The 26561-nt window shown below is 39.8% G+C and overlaps 1 protein-coding gene across 7 annotated transcripts in view; it reads right to left on the bottom strand.

The window, feature by feature from the left end:
- Nucleotides 1–239: 239 nt before the first annotated feature.
- Nucleotides 240–26561, bottom strand: part of LOC139278507 (protein PHTF2-like) — a 141743-nt gene continuing 115421 nt past the window's right edge. For 6 of the 7 annotated variants that reach the window (XM_070897351.1, XM_070897350.1, XM_070897355.1 and 3 more), the window contains 8 exons: nt 25818–25946; nt 24307–24576; nt 23094–23225; nt 14540–14626; nt 10782–10937; nt 9759–9854; nt 2905–3030; nt 240–1080 (listed from right to left, as the gene is read on the bottom strand). In XM_070897351.1, the coding sequence (XP_070753452.1) occupies nt 1060–1080; nt 2905–3030; nt 9759–9854; nt 10782–10937; nt 14540–14626; nt 23094–23225; nt 24307–24576; nt 25818–25946 (1017 nt within the window). In that variant the 3' untranslated portion in view covers nt 240–1059. The remainder of the gene's footprint in view (nt 1081–2904; nt 3031–9758; nt 9855–10781; nt 10938–14539; nt 14627–23093; nt 23226–24306; nt 24577–25817; nt 25947–26561) is intronic. The other variant, XM_070897356.1, reaches the window with a different exon arrangement.

Here is a 26561-nt window from a genome sequence, read left to right as displayed (position 1 = left end):
AGGAAGGGAAGAATCATTTTTGCAAAGGTTACACAAAACAAATGTCAGTTTTGAATGAAAAGGTATTTGAGTGCTTCGGTGTTCAGATCCAATACATGCATCAAATATAAAATATTGATTACACTTACTTAACTTGAGTTATTAATCAGTTCCTATTTAAACTTCTTGCCGTAAAAATAAAGAAATAGAAAATGCTAAATTTCAAACATGATTCAGGAGAACTTTGCACAATCGTCAGTCATAGTGTGTTTATTCTTTCAAAAGAAAATGCCAGTTATACCTCCTGTTGGTAAGAAACCCTGATGTCAATTGTAAGTACCAACCATAATCAGTGTGAAATTGTTTACCAAACAAAATATTCACTTTGAAATTGCTGCAATGACTTTGTCTATTTGTATAACTTGTCTATTTCTTTACTGCACTGAAAATATAAGGATTGAATGTATCCAAAGGCATACAATGAAAGTAGTACCACTTTTAGCTTTAGGTAACAGATCAAATATATCCTTCCATCAAAATGCACTTCAATCATTATTAAACATACACCTCCAAATTTAAAAAAACAAAACAATTACTAGTGATCTCATAGCTAGGTTTCACTTCCATACTAAAAAAAGTCACAATAGAAAGTGCAGATGCAGAGTCAGGAGCTGTGATAACAACCCATTGTTTGAATAAATACATTTCTTGCTAGTTTTAAATTTGCTTCTATCAAAACACCTTCCACAATGGCAGGCATAAAGCTTTATTGCTGTAAATAGAATATATCAAAAGGCTTTGTTCTTTTTTCTTTGACCTGCTACATACATTTCCTTAATAAAAACTGACCACAGACAGAATAATACTTGTAAATCAAAATAGTTTGATAACTTAAACAAGTGCAAAACACGTAACAGATAAAATTAAATATAAATTGCACAACTGATGCAGATGTAAGCACTTCGATATGTCAGAAGTGGAATAATCAGCTGTGGAATCAGATGCCTGCATTAAGAGATTGTCCTGGGTGGATGCAATACCCAATCCGAGCTGATTTATTTCAATCGCCTTTAGAATTGATCAAGACTTTATCTTCCAGAGCTATAATTTAAAAGAAAAAATAAATGTATTTTTAAATTTACTGTGCATCATAGCTGTCTTCTTACATGGCCCAACTTTCCCTAACTTCTCAGTGATAATATCTCCTTCTTGATGTATTACTTTGTACAGGAGTAGCAATGCCTCAAAGTTCCACTTTTCTGCAGTATCTTGTCGCCTATTTATAATACTTAACCTCGTCAACTTTTGTTTGGTTTATTTTGCATTGTGGGGTGGAATTCAAAGTATTAGCAGCAACTCCAAAGCAGTGAATAAAACCACCTCACAAGGGTGATATTCTGTGCCCCCGCATTCATATATTTCATTGAGTTTATACTATGGAAATTCATCTGTAAGCATGCTTGACATTGGAGGTATTCATGTGGTATAAATGGGATATTACTGTGGCATCAGGTTTACATCATATGCAAATCCCATAAAATGGACTGATGCACACTGCAGATGATTACTATGAATGCAGTTTCCTTTCTGCTAAAGCCATTTTATAATGCAGTTGTAAATTCATACTCGTCAATTTATGGTTGTTTCTTAGAAGATTCTTAAGTAGAAAGTATGGAATTACTTATTCCAATTCTAGCAAAGAGCAAAAACAACCAACTTCTGAGACCAATTCAAAAGTGGCTGAAATACATTTGCTCCTTGGATTCCAGTATTACCTTCTGCTCAAAGGAAACGGCCCTATGTTTCACACCATCTGTTAATATACTACATACTGTCCAGTAATTGAGCTGATTCAGACTACAGGTAAATGTCTGTCACTTATTGCAATGACTCAGGATCTACTGGATTCAGAACCCAAGAGACTGCCTTACATAGATGCTGTTTAAATAGAAGCCGATAGTCAAAACTGAGTCAGAGTGGTCTTTACCACAAATGAAAGATTATCTAGAGCTCAAGGCAACCCAAATTATCTCTACAATTATAGATAATCTTTAAATTAACACTATGCCAACTGTGAAAGGTTTAAAAATTATGCACATATATGAATTTTGTTTCACTGTTGGCCATTCCGTGCCAGCAAAATTCCAATTCCATTGACTATTACTGTTGTATTTCAGGCTAGCTGTTCTCTTCCTGAAGCAAAGATGTGTTTCATTACTTGGATATAAACCAAATCCTAATGAGAACATAAATTGTCCATTTAAAATTTTATTTGACAGGAAAATGTTAAATGACTGGTGGCATTACAGAAATTCATTTGATAAACTACCTAAAACCTACATTTCAAATACAATGGCAAGATATAAAATTTTTGATTCACTATGACTACACACATGCTTTCCAGTTAATCAATTTGTTTCTCAGCACCATTGTCTGACCAAGGGGTGGACAGGTAACCCGCCCTGGGCATCTGTCAATGAACATCAATCATCAATGCATGGCAGCAGCCATATATTTCATTCTATGGCCCTGAATTTACTCAGCCTTTCTGCTGCTGCGCCAGAATAACTTTTTCAGAGGAAACTGCCATGCTTCTGACAAAGTAACAGTGGTGCAGCAGCAGAAAGTCAGCGCCTGTATATTGATACGCTGGTGCACTGCAGATATTCTACACTCTATACTCATTGTATTCAGCAAAATATACCAAATCAATTTTGAAATGATAGATGGATTGCAAAATAGATATTGTTAAAATATATACATTCAGAAAAGTGTCACATAATATGCCATATAATTAAACCCAGAACTTATACTCACTAATTTATTATACAACTAAAAATGATGACATTAACAGAAATTATATTCATTGGAGAAGATAGGACAATTGCACTGCTCCTCTGTCTTGGTCTGATGCACGAAACTCACCTTTAGATTAAAACCCAGCAGGTCACTAATAACGCCAGACACAGCCGAAAGGATCACAACTTGGGTGATGTTGTACAGCAGCGGATTCATCGTCAGTCCATATAATCTAAATGGCGCATCCAATTCCTAAAGATAAAATGCATTTTTGCAGCATTACAAAAAAGGGTTTTGAGAGACACCAGCAATGCCATAAAATATCTAAAGCACTGACAGAGAAGCTCATTAAGAAATCTCACGAGACAGGCAGAGAATCATTTTTGGTATTTTCTGTCTACTACACATATATAAATATTATAAATCTTCCATTTATATGCACATCCGGTCTACAAAATCTTACAGCCTGCTGTCTTGTTTTTGTCACACTTTCATGCCAGCTTTTGAATGATAAATTCCTGTGTTCACGTTTATAATGGAAACTGCCTATATAAATTTGTAATGCTGTAATTACACCATCCTGTTGTTGGCGGCATTACAACACCTCAGATTTATGTTGCCAAGCATTTCAGTCTGTATCAGAGAAAAATTTTCAGCTCTAATGAACTCTACTTTGCTGCTTCCCAATTTACCTCACCTTTAGTTATTTACTAATGAATAACAATATAAAATCAAAGTATTATATAAAATTAAAAACAGAAAGCATGACTTTAAAATAGGGTCAGAATTGCATCTGCATGCCCATCCTTGAACCCCGTTTTCACTTGAAGACTACATTTGGCCTAAACTCCCATGAGCAATGCCACAGGAGATTGATTAGTATATATAAAATTAATAAACCAAACTCAAACACCAGGGATTAAATTATTTTTCATTCATCTAATGCAGAAATTAAATGTAACCGTTCAAACCAAGTGTTCCTAACGACCACTGGACGTACCAAAATGCTTTACAGAGAATGAAGTACTTTTGGAGTGTAGTTACCGTTATAATGTGAGAAACGCGGCAGCTAATTTGCACACAGCATGCTCCCACAAACAGCAATGTGATAATGACCAGATAATCTGGTTTTGTTATGTTGATTAAGGAATAAATATTGGCCAGGACATCAGGGATAACTGGCTCTTCTTCGAAATTGTGCGATGGGATCATTTATGTCTACCTGAGAGCGAGCAAACAGGGCCTCGGTTTAACGTCAAATCCTAAAGACAGCACCTCCAACAGTGCAGCACTCCCTCAGCACTGTATTAGAATGTCAGCCTAGATTTATGTGCTCAAGTCCCTGGAATGGGATATGAACCCACAACTCTCTGACTCAGAGGCGAATGTGCTACCAACTGAGGCACAGCTGACACTTACGATGTTCATTGTCATATATTTTTTCAATATTATTATAATTTTAAAGTTTTGCATTTTTGCCAGATGTGGGTGACTATGATTCAAGTAAAACAGCATCTAAGATCCTCTTAATATTCTAGTCTCTGTATAAAAAGGGCATAGGTTTTGCTATGCATCAACACTCAGTGATTACTGAATAGTAATTCCTTTCATTTTTATATGAAAAACCTTTATCATGCAACTTCAGTATCCCATTCCTGCTTTCTCTCCATACCCCTTGATCCCTTTAGCCGCAAGGGCCACATCTAACTCCCTTTTGAATATATCTAATGAACTGGCCTCAACAACTTTCTGTGGTAAAGAATTCCACACGTTCACAATTCTCTGAGTGAAGAAGTTTCTCCTCAATTTGGTCCTAAATGGCTTGCCCCTTATCCTTAGACCATGACCCCTGGTTCTGGACTTCCCCAACATCGGGAACATTCTTCCTGCATCTAACCTGTCCAATCCCATCAGAATTTTATATGTTTCTATAAGATCCCCTCTCATTCTTCTATATTCGAGTGAATATAAGCCTAGTCGATCCAGTCTTTCTTCATATGTTAGTCCTGCCATCCCGGGAATCAGTCTGGTGAACCTTCTCTGCACTCCCTCAATAGCAAGAATGTCCTTCCTCAGATTAGGAGACCAAAACTGAACACAATACTCAAGGTGTGGTCTCACCAAGACCCTGTACAACTGCAGTAAATCCTCCCTGCTCCTATACTCAAATCCCCTCGCTATGAAGGCCAGCATGCCTTTGCTTTCTTTACTGCCTGCTGTACCTGTATGCCTACCTTCAACTGATGTACCATGACACCCAGGTCTCGTTGCACCTCCCCTTTTACTAATCTGTCACCATTCAGAAAATAATCTGCCTTCCTGTTTTTGCCACCAAAGCGGATAACCTCACACTTAATCACATTATACTGCATCTGCCATGTATTTGCCGATTCACCTAACCTGTCCAAGTCCCCCTGCAGCATCCTAGCAGCTCGCACTGCCACCCAGCTTAGTGTCATCTGCAAATTTGGAAATATTACATTCAATTCCTTCGTCTAAATCATTAATGTATATTGTAAATAGCTGGGGTCCCAGCACTGAACCCAACTAGCCTGCCATTCTGAAAAGGACCCGTTTATTCCCACTCTTTGTTTCCTGTCTGCCAACGAGTTCTCTATCCACATTAATACATTACCCCCAATACCATGTGCCTTAATTTTGCACACTAATCTCTTGTGTGGGACCTTGTCAAAAGCCTTTTGAAAGTCCAAATACACCACATCCACTGGTTCTCCCTTATCCATTCTACTAGTTACATCCTCAAAAAACTCGAGAAGATTTCCCAAGCACGATTTCCCTTTCATAAATCCATGCTTACTTGGACCGATCCTGTCACTGCTTTCCAAATGCGCTGCCATTACATCTTTAATAATTGATTCCAGCATTTTTCCCCACCACCGATGTCAGGCTAACTGGTCTATAATTCAGTTTTCTCTCTCCCTCCTTTTTTAAAAAGTGGGGTTACATTAGCTACCCTCCAGTCCATAGGAACTCAACCAGAGTCCATGGAATGTTGGAAAATGACACCAATGCATCTACTATTTCTAGGGCCACTTCCTTAAGTGCTCTGAGATGCAGACTATCAGGACCTTGGGATTTATTGGCCTTCAGTCCCTTCAATTTCCCGACTAATAAGGATTTCCCTCAGTTCCCCCCTCTCGCTAGACCCTCGGTCCCCTAGTATTTTCAGGAGGTTATTCGTGTCTTCCTTAGTGAAGACAGAACCAAAGTATTTGTTCTATTGGTCTGCCATTTCCTTGTTCCCCATTATGAATTCCCCTGATTCTGACTGCAAGGGACCTGTATTAGTCTTCACTAATCTTTTTCTCTTCACATATCTATTGAAACTTTTGTAGTCAGTTTTTATGTTCCCTGCAAGCTTACTCTCATATTCTATTTTCCCCCTCCTAATTAAACCCTTTCCTCCTCTGCTGAATTTTAAATTTCTCCCAGTCCTCAGCTTTGCTGTTTTTCTGGCCAATGTATATGCCTCTTCCTTGGATTTAACACTTTCCCTAATTTCCCATGTTAGCCACGGTTGAGCCACCTTCCCTTTTTTATTCTTACGCCAAACAGGGATGTACAATTGTTGTAGTTCATCCATGTGATATTTAAATGTCTGCCATTGCCGATCCACCGTCAACCCTTTAAGTATCATTTGCCAGTCTATCCTAGCCAATTCACATCTCATACCATCGAAGTTTCCTTTCTTTAAGTTCCGGACCCTAGTCTCTGAATTAACTGTCACTCTCCATCTTAATGAAAAATTCTACCATATTATGGTCACTCTTCCCCAAGGGGCCTCGCACGACCAGATTGCTAATTAATCCTCTCTCATTACACAAGACCCAGTATAGGATGGCCTGCTCTCTAGTTGGTTCCTCGACATAATGGTCGATAAAACCATCCCTTATATACTCCAGGAAATAATCCTCCACAGTATTGCTACCAGTTTGGTTAGCTCAATCAATATGCAGATTAAAGTTACCCATGATAACTGCTGTACCCTTATTGCACGTGTCCCTAATTTCCTGTTTGATGCCATCCCCAACCTCCCTACTACTGTTTGGTGGTCTGTACACAACTTCCACTAACATTTTCTGCCCTTTGGTGTTTCGCAGCTCTACCCATATAGATTCCACATCATCCACGCTAATGTCCTTCCTTACTATTGCGTTAATCTCCTCTTTAACCAGTAACGCTACCCCACCTCCTTTTCCTTCCTGTCTATCCTTCCTGAATATTGAATACCCCTGGATGTTGAGTTCCCAGCCTTGGTTACCATGGACCCATGTCTCCATAATCCCAATTACATCATATCTTTTAACAGCTATCTGCGCAGTTAATTCATCCACCTTATTACGAATGCTCCTCGCATTGAGACTCGGAGCTTTCAGGCTTGTTTTTTTAACACTCTCAGTCCTTTTAGAATTATGTTGTAATGTGGCCCTTTTTGATTTTTACCCTTGATTTCTCTGCCCTCCACTCTTGGTTGTTTCCTTCCTACCTTTTGCTTCTGCCCCCTTTTTACTTCCCTCTGCCTCCCTGCATAGATTCCCATCCCCCTGCCTTTTTAGTTTAAACCCTCCCCAACAGCACTAGCAAACACTCCGCCTAGGACATCGGTTCCGGTCCTGCCCAGGTGCAGACCGTCCGGTTTGTACTGGTCCCACCTCCGCCAGAACCGGTTCCAATGTCCCAGGAATTTGAATCCCTCCCCCTTGCACCATTCCTCATTCCTGCAATTCCTACTCTAACTAGCACATGGCACTGGTAACAATCCTGAGATTACTACCTTTGAGGTTCTACTTTTTAAATTTAACTCCTCGCTCCCTAAATTCAGCTTGTAGGACCTCATCCCGCTTTTACCTATATGCACCATGACAGCTGACTGTTCACCCTCCCCCTCTAAAATGCGCTGCAGCTGCTCCGAGACATCCTTGACCCTTGCACCAGGGAGGCAACATACCATCCTGGAGTCTCGTTTGCGGCCGCAGAAACACCTATCTATTCCCCTTACAATAGAATCCCCTATCACTATAGCTCTTCCACACTTTTTCCTGCCCTCCTGTGTAGCAGAGACACTCCTGGTGCCATGGACTTGGCTGCTGCTGCCTTCCCCTGATGAGCCATCTCCCCCCACAGTACCCAAGGTGGTGTATCAGTTTGAGAGAGGGGACCCCTGCACTGTCTGATGGTCACCCATTCCCTATCTGGCTGTGTAACCTTTACCTGCGGTGTGACCAACTCACTAAACGTGTTGTAAAAGTCTATGGGGCAATTTAAATTATAATGCTAATTTCACATATCTATATTATCGAATTAAAGCTATGATAAATGTCAGTGCCTAGAAAACTAAAGATGGCCTGTTTGTAAATTAACTGCTAAAGTCTCAGAAACTAAATGCTGTATTGCAGCAGAATGCTGTTAACTTAATTGTGTGCCTAAAAACTTTGAGACTTGGTACCATTTGGTCAAAAGCATGTAGTGCGGCAACTGCTGGGGAGTAGAACAAGAGATCCAGGGCGTCAGCTCACGCATGGTCATTACTCAGCACTTGAAGTAACAAATCTGGAGTTGGGGGAAATAATCCTGCTGTATGAGGTGGAATTTGTCGATTAGTTGGTCAAAGTGTATAATCTGACCCTTGCAACAATTGACCTTGTCTAGTGATCCTTTTTTCATGCAAGGCTGTGAGTACACTGGAGGCAAGCGCTTCTGGGAATTCACTATTGCCCCAGATTGGGGGAAAGAGCGACAATACGCCAAAAGGGATCTTCAGGTAGGTGCAAACCTCTCGAGGTTGAGAGGATCAGAGAGACAATCAAGTGCTGCAGAGCTGCTGCCTGTCTTTTCTGCTGTGCAGGAGGGTTGCGAAGGAGGTCCTGGTCTCCCTTCTTAGATATGTCTTTTGCTTAACTAGAGACTGCTCTCTCGGTATCAGGGGAGGAATTTTCCACTCCACTGGTCTTATCAATTTTTAGCATTTAAGGGGAATAGTGACAGCAGTGCTAGTGCTACTGCAGTGGTGAACCCACACTAAATAACCAGCTGATATTATCCTTCAACAGGTGGTGACGTATGAAGCCCACAGTCTGGGGATACGGGTCTCGATGGGAATGCACTGGTGGGGTCCACCTTTTTTGTGCATTAGCGTAACCTTGGGTGCCCTGAAGATTTCTGGGAAAGCGTTTGTCTCCAGTACATAGTAGGAGTTGCAACATGAGGAAGTGATCTCGGGAAGCAGGTCTTGTAAAATGTGGCAGAATGCCATCAGGTCATGGAGCCTTCCAGATTGGAGGTCTGAAGGCAGACCCTTAGCACTGACACCTGCAGTAAAACTCACGGAGGCCGAATCAAGGTCACATACGGTGGCAGAGCATATGAAAACAATTCTGAATTGGTCCAGTTCAATTTCAACTTTAAATATGGTTCAGAGTTCATTCCTAATAGGCGAGATGAAAATAAAAATCAGTAATACAGTTTGGTCATAACAAATATACACCAAAGGTCAAGTTTCATGGAGTTTGTGTTTTCTCCATTAAAAAAAAATCATTCTTGGAATGTGGGCTTCGCTGGCAAGATCAGCATTTGTTGTTCATCTCCAATTGCCTCGAGACAGTGATGGTGGGCCTTCTAGTTGAACCACTGCAGTCTGTGTGGTGAAGGCGCTCCCACAATGTTGGCAGGTAGGGAGCTCCAGGATATATCAAATCTATTCTATGTTCCATGCAGTAAATTATTCACATTCAGTTTACACTGTAAAAATACAATCAGCTGCTTCAAGGTATAATCACAAGCAACGTTCCCCCAAGCTGTGTGGGCGCGCATCGATCGGAGGTCCTGCGCAGGCAGCTCACCAGCTAGTCCACTGGAAAATATACTGCGCAGCAAGTTTAAAGGGACTGCACACAGAAAAATAAATTAGAGGGAGCATTGGTCGCAAAACACACAGGCCTTGTAATCTTTTTACTGTCTACCTTCAGCAACTTGGTTGCAAGCTTCAAAACATTGTTCACCAAGTTCAGCTCTTCCTTTTTGTTGGGTTTCTTTTCCATCTTCAAGTATAAATTAATCTAGTAAAAGAGCAGAGGCATGCACAGGTAGTAAATGCTCATCTTACCTTTAAAATAAGTTAGTTTCTTATGTTGCTTATCAATGTACACCATTAAAACAGAAGACTACAGAACATATTTCAAAATGATTTGCATTGGGGAAACCAGTGCAAGGCATTACTGTGCTTTTACCACTGGAAACACCAAAGGAAATTTAGATTAGTATTAAAATAGTTCATCTTTAATTAATTCCAATTCCCATCACACATAAACTGTATTTTATCAGGATAGCCTGATATAGTACTCGACGCTAATGTGCCACTATACTAACAGAGGTTACTATTGAACATATTAAAACCTTTCAATTAATTTTGGCTGCAATATCCCCTAACCTTTGTCACAAGGCTAGCTAATTTTAGTCAATTGATTCTAGTCTGATAATTTGCTGATAGTGAATAAAATTTAGTTTTTGTTTTCACTCAAATTCAAAAAGTAAAAGGTACCGAGAATCAGATAATAAAGAATTTAGCACCAGACATAAAACCTGTAGCACACATTGGGGACACTCAAATGTAATTGGATAGTACACGGAGACAGGGTTTGATGGGCTAAATTGCATTTCTTCATCCTTGACCTTTCTTCTTGTTAAGTACTTTTACACAATATTTGGGTTTTTTTCCAGCACAAAAGCTTGTTAATGCTTCTAGAATCTCAAACGCTCTGTTTAAATACAGATTGATGGTCTTTACACTAAATCAGGAAGATTTGATATTATCCAGCCTTATTCATTTGCCACTAAAACGTAAAGCTAAAGTAGGATTACCCAGCACTTTGCTTCTATATTGTATGTACAAATGTTATACTTGGAGCTATGGAGCACACAGGAACAATAGAAAAGGATTCAGGTTTTCACTTTTTTAAGCAACAGAAGAGCATTTTGTTTATTACCTGCTCTGTCAGCAAGATCGAGGTATTGCTGTACTTGTTATTTGTCTCAGATCCTAACATGACAAATCTGAGTAGATATAATGTTAATGAGATACACCAGATCACTAGCTCCCAGTTATAGTGAAAATCAAGGAAAGTCTCATGGATATGAAGCAGCTACAAAAAAGGAAAAAAAACAGATTAAAATCAAGAGATGGCTCTGTTGAACTTCATGACTCATCAGGAGGCCCAGTCCAGTGTGAAGCTAGATTAAAACATTTTCAGGCAATCCATTCTATCTCCTAGGCACTTCTTGAATCTTTCTAATATTATTCTTTATTAAAAATAGCAACCGAGAAAGCAGATCTCTGAGAATAGATGTACAATTCATTCTCTATATTACTCTCAGTTGGTGACCAGAATGTGAGCTGTTCCGGTTTTGTCAGCTGCACTTCACATTCTTTAGCTACTGGTCTGAGTACAACTGCAGCCATATTTATACCTAATGTACCATACATGATTATTATTAAAGATTAGAGAATAGATTTTCCTTATTAGTGGATTTACCAATGGACTAGAATTGCATTTCCACCTGTCAACTTTCTCCTGCAAAGAACCAGCCTAACTTCCCTCAATGCAGCATTATTACATATTCATAGTAGACTCCCAGCACTAATAGCGCCCTCTGGGGAATCTGCCTCGGTGTGGGAGGAGGGCCAGCAGCCAGATTGTGTTTGTAACAATGTTGCTCAATGCAATCCATGAAGCCAGTGCTGCTTCAGGGCAACAAGCCCAAAAACTTAAAAACTCTTCAGGTGAGGTGTTGTTGTCTGTGCTCAGCAAAGGTGGATCCAGCTTTTTGGTGCCATGAAGAAGGCCCATAAAAGGTATGGAAGGAGATGGCTTTGGCAGTGAGTGCCACCTCCCGCAATCCACATGGCTTTTCAATACAGTAAGTTCAATTGGCCTTTCCATGGCAAACAGGGTAACCAAAAGCAGTCACACCTTGCAAGACTGCACTTTAATAAGCATGTTACCTTTTGGTAATTTATGGGCCTTTCTGGGCCTCAACTATTTACAATCTATATCAATGACTTAAATGAGGGGATCGAGTGTAATGTATCCAAGTTTGCTGACGCTACAAGCTTGGTCAGGAAGTGAGGAGGACACAAAGAAGCTGCAAAAGAATATAGACAGGTTAGCTAATGGGCAAGAAAGCCAATTGAATATAATGTGGAGAAGTGTGAAGTTATCCACTTCGGTAGGAAAAATAGAAAAGCAGAATATTTTTTAAATGCTAAGGAATTGGGAAATGTTGGTATTCAGAGGGATCTGGGTGTCCTTGTACACAAATCACAAAGTTAACATGCAGATACAGCAAGCAATTAGGAAAGCAAATGGTATGTTAGCTTTTATTGCAAAAGGATTGGAGTATAAGAGTAAAGCCGTCTTACTGAAATTATATAGGGCCTTGATGAGACCGCATTTGGGAGTACTGTGTACAGTTTTGGTCTCCTTACCCAAGGAAGGATATACTTGCCTTGGAGGGAACGCAACGACGATTCACCAGACTGATTCCTGGGATGGGGGGGGGCAGAATTGTCCTATGAGGAGAGAGTGAGTAGACTAGGCCTATATTCCCTACACTTTAGAAGAATGAGAAGTGAATGATCAGCCATGATCCTATTGAATGGTGGTGCAGGGCTCGAAGGGCCAAATGGTCTACTCCTGCACCTATTTTCTATGTTTCTATGTTTCATTGAAATATATAAAATTCTCAAGGGCTTGACAGGGTAAGATGCTGGGAAAATGTTTCCCCTGGCTGGAAAGTCTAGAAATAGTGGTCATAGTCTCAAAATAAGGGGTCAACCATTTAGGACTGAGATGGGGAAAAATATATTCACTCAGTTTGTGAATCTTTGAAATGTTCTACCCCAGAGGGCTGTGGATGCTTAGTCATTGCATATATTCAAGACAGAGATCAAAAGATTTTTGGATACTGAGGTAGAAGATCAGACAGTATCTTACTGAATGGTGGAGCAGGCCTGAAGGGCTGAATGGACTACCCCTGCTCCTATTCCTTATCTTCTTATATTTCTCAGCTGCAGCCACCTTGTCCTCAGTGCATCACACACCATCTGCAATCTACCACCTTTTTGCAGAAGGTGCCACAATAGTCTTCACATGCTCTTCCTTCTGCGAGTTTTCCGTTACTCACAGCTGAACATGTAGGAAAGGTGTGAGGACTTGTATGATCAATACTTCCTTATTAAGGAATGTCTTCTGTAATCTGAATGCTAATAGGCCTACATGGGTGGAGGAGTTACCAGATCTGGTTCTGAGTAATGAAGCTAAATGTGGGTGAGCACCTTGGGAAGTCATTGCCACAATAAGGTTTAAGATCCACTAGAAAGGGAAAAAGTCAGTTCAAAAACTAGAACACCAGATTGGATTAGGACAGGTTTTAGAAAGATGAGAAGTGATGTAGCTGAGGTGAGGTGAAGTGGAAGGAAAAGTGGGTCTATTAAAAAAGGAAACTACTCATAGGTTTAGGATGCGATGGATAAATAAAGAGGATGGAAGCAAATTAAAGTTAAAGAAGATGGCCTACAAGGACTGTAGGAATAACAATGAAAAATCGAAAGGAGAATATTAGAAAACAAGAAAGCAGGTTAAGAACGGGATACGGAATCTAAGAGGGTCAGGAAAAACTAAAAAAAACATCAAAAGGAACAAAAAGTCTTTTTGAAATACATCAGTAAAGTGAGAAATGCTAAAAGCAAGGTGGGAGCCCAAAGAGGAATTTGTTGATGATGATCAAAAATGGTAAGAGATATTTAATAACCATTTTGCATCAGTCTTTACTAAAAAGGATAACTGAGAGAAGGTGAATCCTGAAATGATTCAGAGCAAGACAAGCAATATTATGATGGATAAAAGGAAAATCTTAGTCAAGTTTATTAGGCTAAAGGAAGACAAAGTACCAGGGCCCAATAGGATACATCCTAGAATCCTGAGGAAGATAAAGGAGGAAATTGCCGAAGCCCTAGAAATTATATTTCATGGCTTTACTGAGTGTGGATGTGTGCTGGGGGACCAGAGAGTGGCTAATGCAGAACACATTTTTAAAAAAGGAGACAGAGCTAATCCAGGTCATTACAGTCCAGTTACCCCAACATCTGTGGCAGGGAAAATGTTAAAGCCTCTGAAAAGAAAGTGATTAGAAGGAGCCAGCTTTCAAAAGGGATAATTGTGCTTGACAAATGGGTGTCTGAAAAAGTCCTTCAGGGATGGAGGAAAATTCAAATGGAAATTCAGTGAAACCCTTCCCTGCCCAATTTTCTTTGATTCTCTGACCCAGGGCTGCCCATTTTTGGCAGTCAAATCGGAGGAGAAATCCCATTTCCCGCCACTGAAATTTTGAATAAGTTGGCTGTTCAACAGACTGAGTATATGAAGCAATCCTGCCCCCTCCTCTTGAAATATTCATTCCTCTTTAGCTTATCTTCTGCTATTTGCTTAGTCAATATCTGGATAATTGAAATTCTGACCTCTTTACACGTTTTCCCTGACCCTCCCCTCCGGTTCAGGATGTCAATAGCAACAATCAGTAATTACCATCCTTGACCTGAATTAAAACTGTCTCAGCCATGGACTATTGTACAGCTAATAGCTTGTATTATTGAGAAGGAGAAGAACAATAGGTATAAATGTTTTAATTAGTGCAATGTTACTGAAAATTCTAAAATAAAAGATTAAGTGCTCAAACACACCCTTACCTGCGCGCAACAAATAAATACTACAGATAGAGTCAACAGGAATGCAGATGAAACAATTACATCTACTGACCGCTGTGGACCTCGTCTCTGTTGGGAGAGATTAATAATTGAATTAGTACTTTAAATATACATGCACAAAAATTATGTAAATGTTTAACGCAGTTTACATGCAAGAAAGAAAATTTGTGATTCTTTAAATAAAATATATGCAACAAACAGTACTGGTATGCAGAAACTGGAAGAGGACTTGCATTAAAAATATTATTAGCTGAAAATATGCATCAGTCGTCCTTATTTTCTATTAAAAACTGTCTGGACTTTCTTTACAATTTAAAAATTAAAGGAAAAGCCTAGAAAGCAGAAACAAGGAGATGAAAAAGTGAAAATGGAAACCACAACAAGATAACAGTAAAACTAACTAAAGCAATTCTTTAAATATAAAGTTTGTAACAGAAGTGTATCATGTGTACCACGATTCAGAAGGAAGAAATAAACTACCATGAATGGTGAGAAAAATGTAGTCCTTCAAGAACTTACAAAAACTGCTAAAAGCATTATAACTACACAATATTCTCAAATATTGTAGTAGTTGTACAAATGTTACTAATTTTATAACAGCTTTTTGTTGCTTCTATAGCAAGAGCTTTCCCAAAGTTCCAAACAAAAGAGAACCCATTGAATCACAGTGATGACACAGGTGCACTGCATGTAGACTTTTGGTAGAGTTTTTCTTGTCCGAGAACAATACTAATCTCCCTCGGGTCAGGACTATTTTAATTTCATTATGTTGGAAGTTGACACCTTAAGAGAGACCTCAATATTTTATGATGTACAGGTCTCAGCTTTATTTGCTTTTCTTCATAACACATACAACATTCGGAAGCTGTTGTATTGCAATGTCAATATGTGTATGCTACTGTACTGTTAAAGAAGTATATATATATTACCAGTGTAATTAATATACTCGTTTACACTTGTTTTTGTGAATTATCTGTTTAGGTGGTAGTTTACTCTAGTTAAGCAGTAAATAAGAGTTTATTGCAAGACACATTTGTATTTACATATGTTTCTGTTTATGGAACGTGCTAAGCAGCACAATGCATTTCTGCATTTACAACATACTTTAATTTTATAGAATGTATTACAGGTACTGGATTCACAAGAAAAATACTGTACTTGAAGCCAATATCCCCAAGTTGTTTTACTATAACTTACTTGTACTCAAACGACATTTCAATATTTATAGATAACTTTGTTCTTTCTTTCTAGGTTACTGAGTGTAAAGTCCCTCTCTATGTAGTAACTGCATTGTATTGGTATGTGTATTTTAAATGAAGATATTTCTGCAAGTTTTGGTGTAAGACACTTATGCATTGTTATACTGTGATTCACTCCAGTATTTAAAGGCTTTTTATGCTAATATATCACTATACTGTGATTCTGTACAGTGCACATACACAGACAGACTCTTTTGCCACAAAGCATTAGTGCATTTTCATGCTGCATTTTGTTATGCGCTTGTATATTTAAAAAGAACATAAAAGGAGTCAAAAATGAGAAAAGGTCGATTTGGGCATCAGCGTTCTTCATTCTACTACTCTAACTGCATTAACAACCTATAGTATAGTTTCCCAGGGTCAGGCATTACCAGTATGCTTAATAGAGAGGGAACCCAATTCAAGTATTTCCACGCTTGTAAGAGACAGAAATGTCTACTCTATTTTCTCCTTTCATAAAGTGGGAGAGTAGTTTAAACCAAAAACAGTCCTCTTAGACTTTCCTTTCGCGAACATTAAAAACTACAGCCTTATAATTGAGACACCAGTAAAACGTTAAATCTTTTCCATGGGTTGTTGGCTCTTGATCACAATTTTTTTTATGGTGACTCATATTTGGATGTTATCTTGTCAACTACAAAGGACCATTGCATTCAGACAACCTACTGTAAAGCAGGAACATATTGGTTTGTAGTTACAGTAAAATAGTCTTTCCAATATTTTTCCTGTAAATAAAACTGTAAATACAGTACTGCAACGGAGTAAACTGATGTGTAATATGCAGCAACCTTTCAGTAAAAAAGCCCTTAAATACAGCACTCCATCACAGTTAAGCACATCTGTGTTTGTCACTGGTATTCTGCGCTATATCAAGTAATAAATGCACCAGCACTTGCTGCTTTTCAGACCACAAATCAACAGCTGACAGCACCAGGTGATTCCTATTTATGACTGGCAAAAGTGACTATTTGCAAATGTATTTAAATGTAGCTTTTGCGATTGACATACATCAGTTACATTTTTAACAAAAAGTAAATTACTTAATTCCTAATGTAACACTTTGTAGGTAGGATACATTAATTTTACAATAAAATTGTCTGTAAATAGAGGAAATGTGTGTTCTCAGGAGAAATGAATTAAAGTAATAAAATTGAAAGCTGCATAAAAAAAATTCCCTGAAGTTTAACTTGAGCAAGTGATGAAAATTTTAAAATTCTTGTGTAGCTTGAAGTAGGATAAACTTCACAAATTATCAGTAAAGACAGAATACTGGAGATTTGATCTTCATTCCCTGACTATAGTACATACATGACTTTGTGGGTGAATCAGGACTTTGGTCCAATTACATGGGGCAATTCTGCACAATATTTACTGGTTAATTGGCAATTTAATTACTTAATCAATTTAAAACAGCATAATCACAGATATATCTTGATTGGAAGAAACAATAGGAAACCAACCAATGAATTCTAGTTTCATGAAATTGCCCACAGGAAAACCATGTTTGCCTCTCACTTTGACTGGTGGCCATTAAATCCCATCAAGAATGGGGTTATTATTTTCTTTGCAAAGGTAAAACATTATGTCCCAGTATATTTTATATCTATGCAAAATCAGAATCTATTAAACAATATTTTTTCTAGTGTTATTTTTTACTTAATCATTTTCAGTGTTGTATATTCATCATTGCAAAACTATGTAGTGTACATTTTAATTCACGCTTATGAATGGAGACCATCAGTCCTTATTAATAGCTTAATGCGTATAACATAAAAATGGCTTGCTAGTTTCTGGAATCTAGCCAGAAAGTAAGTGCTGCTTCCACTTTCTGACCCAATAAATATTTCCATCCAATTTCATTGGAGTTCAGTGCAGCCACAATCACAATTAAATGCAGATCAAAAATAATCACACCATCTATTATGTACATATAGCAGGACTATTTACTTAAAAGTCTAAATTAAAATGCATCACATTGGCAGGAAGTCTCACATCAGACATCTCAGCTGCTGTAAAGAAGAAATTTAAAAGGAAACCACGCTGTACACCCCAATGCAGGGTGTGGAGTATATATACTGATGTACATGTACAAGATACTGTAAAGATCCAATAATTATACAATTGATACCAGGGGGAAAATCCACGCCCCACCATAACATCAAATGATAGTATGGCTGCCACCTCGTCATTTCTCCAATGATATCAACATCTCTGTCTTTTTAATCCAAAGGGAAAAAAAAGAAAATGGCCCGGATTTTGCAGTGGTAATGACAACTAAACTGTCAGCAGTCGCCGTCATTATCCCTCTGAAACTGACCGTAACTTCAAGGTTTAGCGCAAGCACAGGTAAACATGGTAACCCAGAAGTAATTCCCTGCTCCGCCACAGCCTGCACTGTGGAGATCCCCACAGCCAGCAATCAGTGAAATCATTTGAACTGATGAAAACTTCCCTTTTTCTACTCTATGGGCTCAAGTTTTGGCCTGAGTTGTTCCTATTCTTTTGGAGCAACTAGTTTAGAATGGAGCATCTTAGAAATTGCAATTCTCGGCATTTAGTTTGCTCCAGTTCTAGTGAGTTAGAACTGTTTCATTTTAGAACAGATTTTTTTTGCGACTGTTTTGCAAGTTTAGGCAGCGAAAACTTACTCCAAACTAACTTAGAATGAAGTAAGTGTAGATTTTTGTATGCTCAGAAAAACCTTGCCTACACTTATAAATCAGGCGTAGGGAACGAGAGATGAGGGGGGGGGGGGGCTTTACAAAAGTTAAACACTTCACTTTTACAAATAAAGAGCCATCATCAATAATAAATAATAAATAAATCAATAAGGCAACCAATAAATCAATCAAAAAAAATGTTTTAAAAAATCAATCAATAAAAAAATTAAGTTTCTACTCACCTACTGCAGCACCGAGAGCCCTCCAACAGTGTGCTGGGACGGGGCCCCCCCAGTGTATGTCTCTCCGTCTCTGTCAGTGACTCTGTGTTTCTGACAGCGAGGGGTGGGGGGAGAGAGGGGGGATGGAGAGGAGAGGAGAGGGGAGAGTAGGAGGGGGGGGGAGGGAGGGAGAGGAGGGGGAGGGAGAGGAGGAGGGAGGGAGGGAGGGAGGGAGGGAGGGAGAGGAAGAGGGAGGGAGGGGGGAGAAGAGGAGGGTGGAGAAGAGGAGGGGGTTAGAGAGGCTGAATGGGCCGGGCCGGTGACGACACTTTGGGCCCCGCCGACAACGGGGAGGGAGGGAGGAAGGAAGGAAGAAGGGCAGGGGAAAAGAGAGAAGAGGGGGGAGGGAGGGGGGCGGGAAGGCTGAACGGGAGGGGGCGAGTGGGGGGAAGGGGATGAGAGCTGAACGGGAGGGAGGTCCGAGTCCCGATCTTCGCCCGGGGAGCCCATTCAGCCAGGGCTAGGGTCGGGCCCCTCCCACACAGAGGGGGTGAGGAGCTACTGCACATGCGCGCACACTCTAGCGGCATGTGCCGAGGTCCTGGCACTGTTTTCAGCGCCGGGACCTGGCTTCGCCCCCCACCCCTTGTGCTGCGCCGCGCCGAGGCCGAAGACGTCCTGAGGAGCTTGCAGAATCAGAAGGTAAGTTTTCGCCGCTGCCCTTTTTATTCCAGAAAGTCAGCGCACACCATGGAGATGCGCCGTTTTTCCAGAGGGAGGAAACTTGGGCCCTATATTGCTGTTAAACACTCTGTAAAAAGCTATGCTTTGATGAAAGATGTGTAACTGGGGTTTTAACGATATATTGACTGCTGAACAACAGTTCTAACGCTGATAAACTAATTTTATATTTGTGCAATGTCAAATTTCTCCATTATGATAAACATTACTAGATTTTTAAAAGTGTTTTTTTTTAAAGTTTGTTTATGATATTTCAGTTTCTATCTTAACCCCATGTCTATATCCCACTCTTTATTTTGCTCTCTGTAAAATTTTTAAAAAGTGAATGTTAAAAGCTGCTTTATATTTCCTGCTTTGCTGTGTTTGAGAATTCTTCAATGTGATTGGCTGCTCAGACAGCTGTACGCTGGAGATCCTCAATAGACAGTTCGACAATCAAATTAAGGTCGAGAAAGCTAAAGTTTTTGCCACAGAGATCGCGAGATCTTTGTGGGCAGCTTTGTTCGAGTTCAGCGGCAATCACCGTCGCTTTGCTACTGACCACAAATCTCATGCTCTAGGTACTGAATAACCCAAGGTCACAGAATCACTTCTGCAATAAATAACACCAAAGAAGGTATCTATCTATATTAAAAATCTTGTGTCTCCTTGTACTTCCTGTCAGTACCATTTGCTACCCATTGTCACATTTATGTTACACTTTTTGTGCCAACTTTGTCCATTACAACTATGTCCACATTTATAATGACATATGCCTATGTAAACTTGTCACTCTGATTACACAATATGGCCACCGTGTACCTGCAGTTTTCTCAAAATGGTTTTTCAATTATTTTTCAGCTACCATTTTTCCCTCATTAACTGAAATTTTCACTGTGCAAAATAAGTTATTCCAAAATAAAAAATGCATATTCCATAATATTATTAAATGTATCCATCAAATGTCGTTTGTGTCTTTGTTCAAGTTTTTTTTTAAACTTGAAAGCCTGAGTCTCTGTCACCAATTGTTGCCAGTTCACACAATGAGCCCCTGATCGCAACAGAGGAAGCTAGGAGTATCAGAAAGATGTCTTCCTATATAATGGAGGGAAATTTATAGGGGAGTCAACCCTGATTGTTAGTAACTGGCTTAGGGAAATTACTGAAAGAAGCTTCAAAACAGGTTATTTCTTGTTCCTCTCATTAAGGGATTGATATGTTGCATGGGGTGGGGGTGGGGGGAAAGAGTGGGTTATGTGGAGAAGAGAAAGGGAAATTACTGGGCTCAATTTTGGGTCATGCCGTTTTTCGGCGCACTCACCAGATTTGCGCCGCTTTTCTCCGTTGCCAAGTGCGCCAAAAAATCTCGTCCCTACTTTGGCTGCTGTCCGGCCTCTCCCCGGTCATCGCGCAGTATGGCCAGTCGAGTTGGGGGAGGAGCCAGCGTCCTGCACTGAAAACAGTGCCGGGACGTCTGCACATGTGTATTGGAGTCGGGTCGTGATGTCCGCGCATGCGCAGTAGCGCCGAAATTTGGCAATCGGCCCAGCCTCTCTCTCTCTCTATAGATGCCGCATTCACTCGCTCTCCTCCTCCTCCCCCCCACCCCCCTGTTCATTTGCAGCCCAGCCTCTCTGTCTCCCCGTGGAATACAGATGTCGCATTGAATCCCGATGCCGATCGCTCCAGCCCCTAGCCTAGGCCGAGTGATCTCCCGGTGCGCATTGTCGTGCCGCCCCGAGCCCAGGCCGAGTGGCTTTCCGCACAGGCTGGCGCGCTGCCTTCCCAGGCTGAATTTTAAGATGAAGGTAGGACTTACTTCAATTTTTTATTTGTTATTTAATTCTTAGAACTTTTTGTTTGCAAGGTTTGGTGGTTTGTAAGGCTTGGTGCTTTAGGTGCCGGTCCTCTCCGCATCCCAGGCCGAATGTACCTACCTGCGCCGATTTTTTAACTCTCCACAAGGGTTTTCTGAAGTGGCCACATACGCTGACCTAAGTAGGTTTGGAGTAACTATTAGCTGGCCAAAGTTGCCTAAATGGGCAGAACTGGTGTAGCTGGTTGGTAATGCCCCCTTTTGAGAAAAAAAAACTAAACTAAAAAAAATCGTAACCATCTCACTTACACTGGTGCAAAATGATTGGGGGAAAGTGGGGATTTTTAAGTTACGCCAGAAAAACCAAGTTACGCCAAAAAAAACGGAGCAGCTCCTGGCCAAAATTGAACCCAAAACAAAACAAATGATCACAAAGTGAACTATATTATTCTGTAATCTTATTGTAGTAAAATTATACACCTTTAAATAGGTAGCTTTTAAAAAAATCTGTAATAGCACATTTATTAGATTCAGTAATTTTTCTATTATTTTACATTGAGGTAAGGCACCTGTCATAGGATGGATCCATCTCTCAATTCATTGACACCAGTGATGATGTAATTTTAAGGTAGATTATTTAGTCATGTTTTCTTGCTGCAGTCTCACTCTTTTCATTAGTGTCCCATACAAACCAGAAGGTGCAATCATGCAATGTTCTGCCCTTGTAGAATCCTCATAGCCTTTAGGACTTGCACAATCCGAGATCACTAGTGCCCACTCCACTTTATTTCTCTCCAGCTACTCCAGAGTGAAGCATTATCAATATACCACACTCAAGCGGGACTATTTACCAAAAATTAAGCAAGCAAGATCAATATAGAACAGCACACATTTAGGTACAATGACAGCAGTAAAAAAAAAAGCCTGATCTTTAAAGCTATACTCTTCCCTTGGCAGGAGTGTACCAAGGGATATGGGAACAGGGTAGGTTATGTGACCAGGACTATTTTCTCACATAGAGGGAAATTTGTATACATAATGACTTAATTTTTCCAGGTAAATTACTTGGCGTGCAATGGGAATCATGTACATAATGGCAGATATATCTAGCAGGTAAGGATTCACTTTTATATTGGACCTTTCAGAAAAGTTTGACTCACCTCACTGAAAAATTTGGATCTTTCTGCAAAATATCATAGCAAATCTTTTTTCTAGTATTACATACACACGAGGACTATCTGGCCCCAGAAATGAGCTGGACATTGGGCTCAGCAGTTATGCCAGATCTGATCCACCAGAGTTTGCAGGCAGTGGAAGAGCACTTCATTTGCATGGGGCCAACCAGTGTGCATGGCATCATGGATGCAACTCAGTCACCCGCTTGCCCCATGCTGCCCTGGTGTCTGGCTACCTAGGCCGTTTCCGCCCCCACCCCCCTCAGAAAACCCGTATAGTACGCCCCATGGCCACCTGTGTAAAGGGACCGATCGTAACTGCTTTAAAAAAAAAATAAACGGTCCTTATTTTCGGAGGTTCAAGGTGCCTTCCCTGGTCTGAACGTATTGGTAGAACAGATTTCCACCTCTCTCAACTCCTCTTTTCGTTACCATATCAGCCTCCAGTGTAATGTTAAGCCCTTTATGTACCAGGGAGGTGGGAACTCCCAGCATAGGGAGTCCCTGACATGTTTGGCCCTATAAGGAGTAGGCAAAAGATCTAGCCCTTAAAAAGATCAACCGAGATTTGAACCTGGCAAATCTGGGTCCTGTTTTTTTCTCAAGCATTCCACGGGACTCCTGGAGTCTGGCGGCGTGGCCAAATGTATTTGACCTCATAATTACAATAATAAATTGGATTTACCTTGAGATATGAACGTAACGAGAGCCATATTTTAATATTCTGCACCTTCTTGAGCCGGAAATGAGGAACTTCAGATTTTCTGGCTCGTCTTGCTGAGGTTAAATGGCCAAAAAGCTTGGCAAATAGTAATCTCTAGGAAACAAAACGTATTTGTTTTAATTATTCCTAAAACGGTTCTTTTTCCAACAGAAACAGTTGTAAGAAAGAATGGAAAAAGATATCAATGTTCAATTATTTTTTTAAACAGTGGAAATCCAGAGAATTTCACCTGGATTTTAGTGCACATAACAGAAATTGGCATACGCTATGGGACTAGAACAGAATTGTCCGGGATTGCCTGAAACAGTGTAACAGGCAGGTTATGCCAACATTTCCAGAATATATGCTGAAACACGAAAACTGGCAAGATAAGTGGAAATTAGCATAAACAAAAAAAGCATATGGCATCTTTTTATATAGGGTCATAAGAGGCAATACTAAAGTACAAATCATTGGTTAGAAAAAGGAGTCCAGTTCTGGGCATTAAGTTATTTACAATAGTGATACTCGAGGGATGAGTTCAGACTAGAAAAACTAGGATTCTTCATTAGAGCAGAGATGGTTAAGAAGAGATCTGATAAAGGTGATCAAATTATATGGGGCTTTCATAAGCTAAATCGGGACAACCTATTTCCATTGGTCGATGAGTTGGTAGCTAGAGAGCGTAAACTTAAGATCATTATCAGAAAAAAAGCAAAGAAAGAAGTTAAAATAATGTTTTTTCCCATCAGAAGGTTTGTTAGGATATGGAGCCCTACCAGAAACACTGACGAAACAGAATCCATAAAAGCTTTTACATGTTAAGTGAGAAAGAAAATGTTAAATGGGTATGGCAAATGTGAAGGGAAATGGGACTAAGTGGACAGCTCCTTCAAAGAGTCTGTGCAGGCACAATAAGCCAAATGACCTCCTTATGTATAAATTCTATGACCTCCCTTTTATAATAATCTTGTTACTTCTCTCTGGCCTCATATTCCTGGTCAGGCTTTTGTACCAAATTCAGTTTCTTTTTCCCCCTCTTCCTCTCCCTGCCCCAGTAAAATCTGATCAAAATAATTTCCTCAAAATTGATGCTCTCGTAGATTTGGCTAGATAAGAAATATAACGAGTTGGTTCAAGCAAAATTAGTAATGACAGTCAAGATAATATTTGAACTTGAAATATTTCTGCTTACCTGTTTATATGTTCGCTCAGCTACACACAGCATAAAGAAAAAAATCCACATGAGGCACGCACGCACCACAAAGCTTAATGCAACCATAATAATTGTTTGATTTGCATTTGAACCAAATGCAATATAAAAGAGTTCTGCAGCAGACAGTGACACTAGCTGCTCTACTTCTTTTTGCTGAAAGAGTCTGAACAACACTGGAGTAATGCCAAAAATCAGAGAAACTGCGTTTCCAAACAGCTGGTAACCAATACCTTGCTTGTAGCTGTTAACCTGCAGATGTTCAAAGAATATCAAAGTTATAACATTGCCAAAGAAAGCTATAAAATGCATTAAAAAGACATTCTGAATTGTGCAATAATTAGCTGAAAATCATTTAAATTTAACTAGTATTTATACACAGGTACAGTGTCGAGAATCCGGAAGCCTCGGAACCGAGGCCGTTCCGGATTCTGTCCATTTGCGGACTTCGGAACGTCTGTTTGACATCCCAAATCCAAAAATGCTCGAGCCCAGGTTTGTGTATTTCCGGATTTTGGAACGTCTTTCCGATGTCTCTTGTCCGGAAATGCTTGGGCCATGGTAGGGGCGGGTGGCCGAGCACCAGGGGTGGGGGGGGGTCGGCCTGATGTGGGGGAATAGGTCAGCGGCCCGAGGCAGGGGTCCAGATTACTCTTTTGTGAGCCCAAGACTAGGATGAGACAAGGTTCGTCATTTCCAGTATGCAAATTACAGCAACAAGGGTGTTCAATCCTATGCAATAATCATGTCGGATATTGTGTATACAAAGGTCACCACTTCATAGGGAGCAAGGGCTTGTTTTTGGGAATGCTGCTTTGCACCCTGGTGGACAGCCAGTAATTATAGCACTCATCCCAAGATAGTTTAGCTTACAATCAATACCTCACAACATTAATTAATATTTTGTACAAACTATAGTATTGCTGCAACTTTGTATCTTTATATCCACAGATATCAATTAAGGGAAGTTCTACCAAACCATTATTATTGCCAGTAAACTATGACATTTCCCCACATAACCCCCTAAACGTCTTGGAGACTAGAATGGATAGAAAAAGGACCAGAAAGAGAGAAAGGAGTAAAATGAAACTGAATGCAAAACTAATGGAAGATTAAAGGAGCAAATAAAGAAGAATAAAAAAAGATGTTCAGTAATACAATTGCTACAAATACCAGCTGCAGAAGGCTGGTTCTGCATTTCTCGAATACTCTCACTAACACTCATTAAAGGTATTGTACTTTTAATAAGTGCATGTTTGTAACAGTTACATAGTCAACTAAGGGGAGACGGAGAAAACTCGTCAAAATTGAAGTGGATGGGGAGGGGAGGCCAATGAATTTCATACTTCTTTTCTTCCCTCATTTCTTTCACTTTTCTTGCTAAAACAATCTGAATCATTTATAACATAAAACACATTGATATTCTGTTCAGTTTCTAACCATTATGTTATATGAAAAATAAAGTTAAATGATTTTTCTCCTCTGTTACTCACTCTTTTCATGATCATTCCACTGATTTCCATCACAGACATATCAGCTTTCTTACACTCATTGCATTCCCAGACGATTGCACTTACTCTTTCCAAACTAATACTGGAACTGTGAAGCCATGGTAAGTGACTCTGGAAAAAGGGTAGATGTTAGTAAAGCAATATACAAAATCTTTTTTAAAGCTCTAACTTGTAGTTGAATATCCCTGTATTCCTTCTCCTAACTAGCAAACACCATCTCACTTCCTCTTTTAATGCTCATCTAGATTTTTACCCTTCTTCTCCAACTCAACAAATAATATTCATAGTTGCAAAACTTTTCTTTGCAAAACACATGAATACTTTATTATTTAACTGGATCGGCCAGATCCACAATATGGCGACGAGAGCAGGGCAGAGGCTGAACACTCTGCGACAAGTGTTTCTCTACTGTCTACAAAACCCGTTAGAAGTATAATGGAATACACATCACTCGACTAGATGAGTGCAGCAGCAATAACACTCAAGAAGCTTGATACTATCTAGGACAGGACAGTTTGATCGGCATCCCTGCCACTGAACTCAATATCGTTCTCCTCCATCATGGTCACACTGTGGCTGCAGTACATATGTATTTACAGGATTCACTGCAGTAAATCACCACGGTCACTTTGACAGTACCTTAACACCCCTGCAGCCTTCACCGCCATGAAGGACAAGAGCAGTAATGTTGTGGGAAAAGCATGACCTACAAGTTCCTCTCCAAGC

This window comes from Pristiophorus japonicus, chromosome 13 (assembly GCF_044704955.1).
Source record: "Pristiophorus japonicus isolate sPriJap1 chromosome 13, sPriJap1.hap1, whole genome shotgun sequence".
NCBI lineage: Eukaryota > Metazoa > Chordata > Chondrichthyes > Pristiophoridae > Pristiophorus > Pristiophorus japonicus.
The sequence above is the reverse complement of the archived record's forward strand: the minus strand, read 5'-3'. Positions and strand labels throughout refer to the sequence as shown.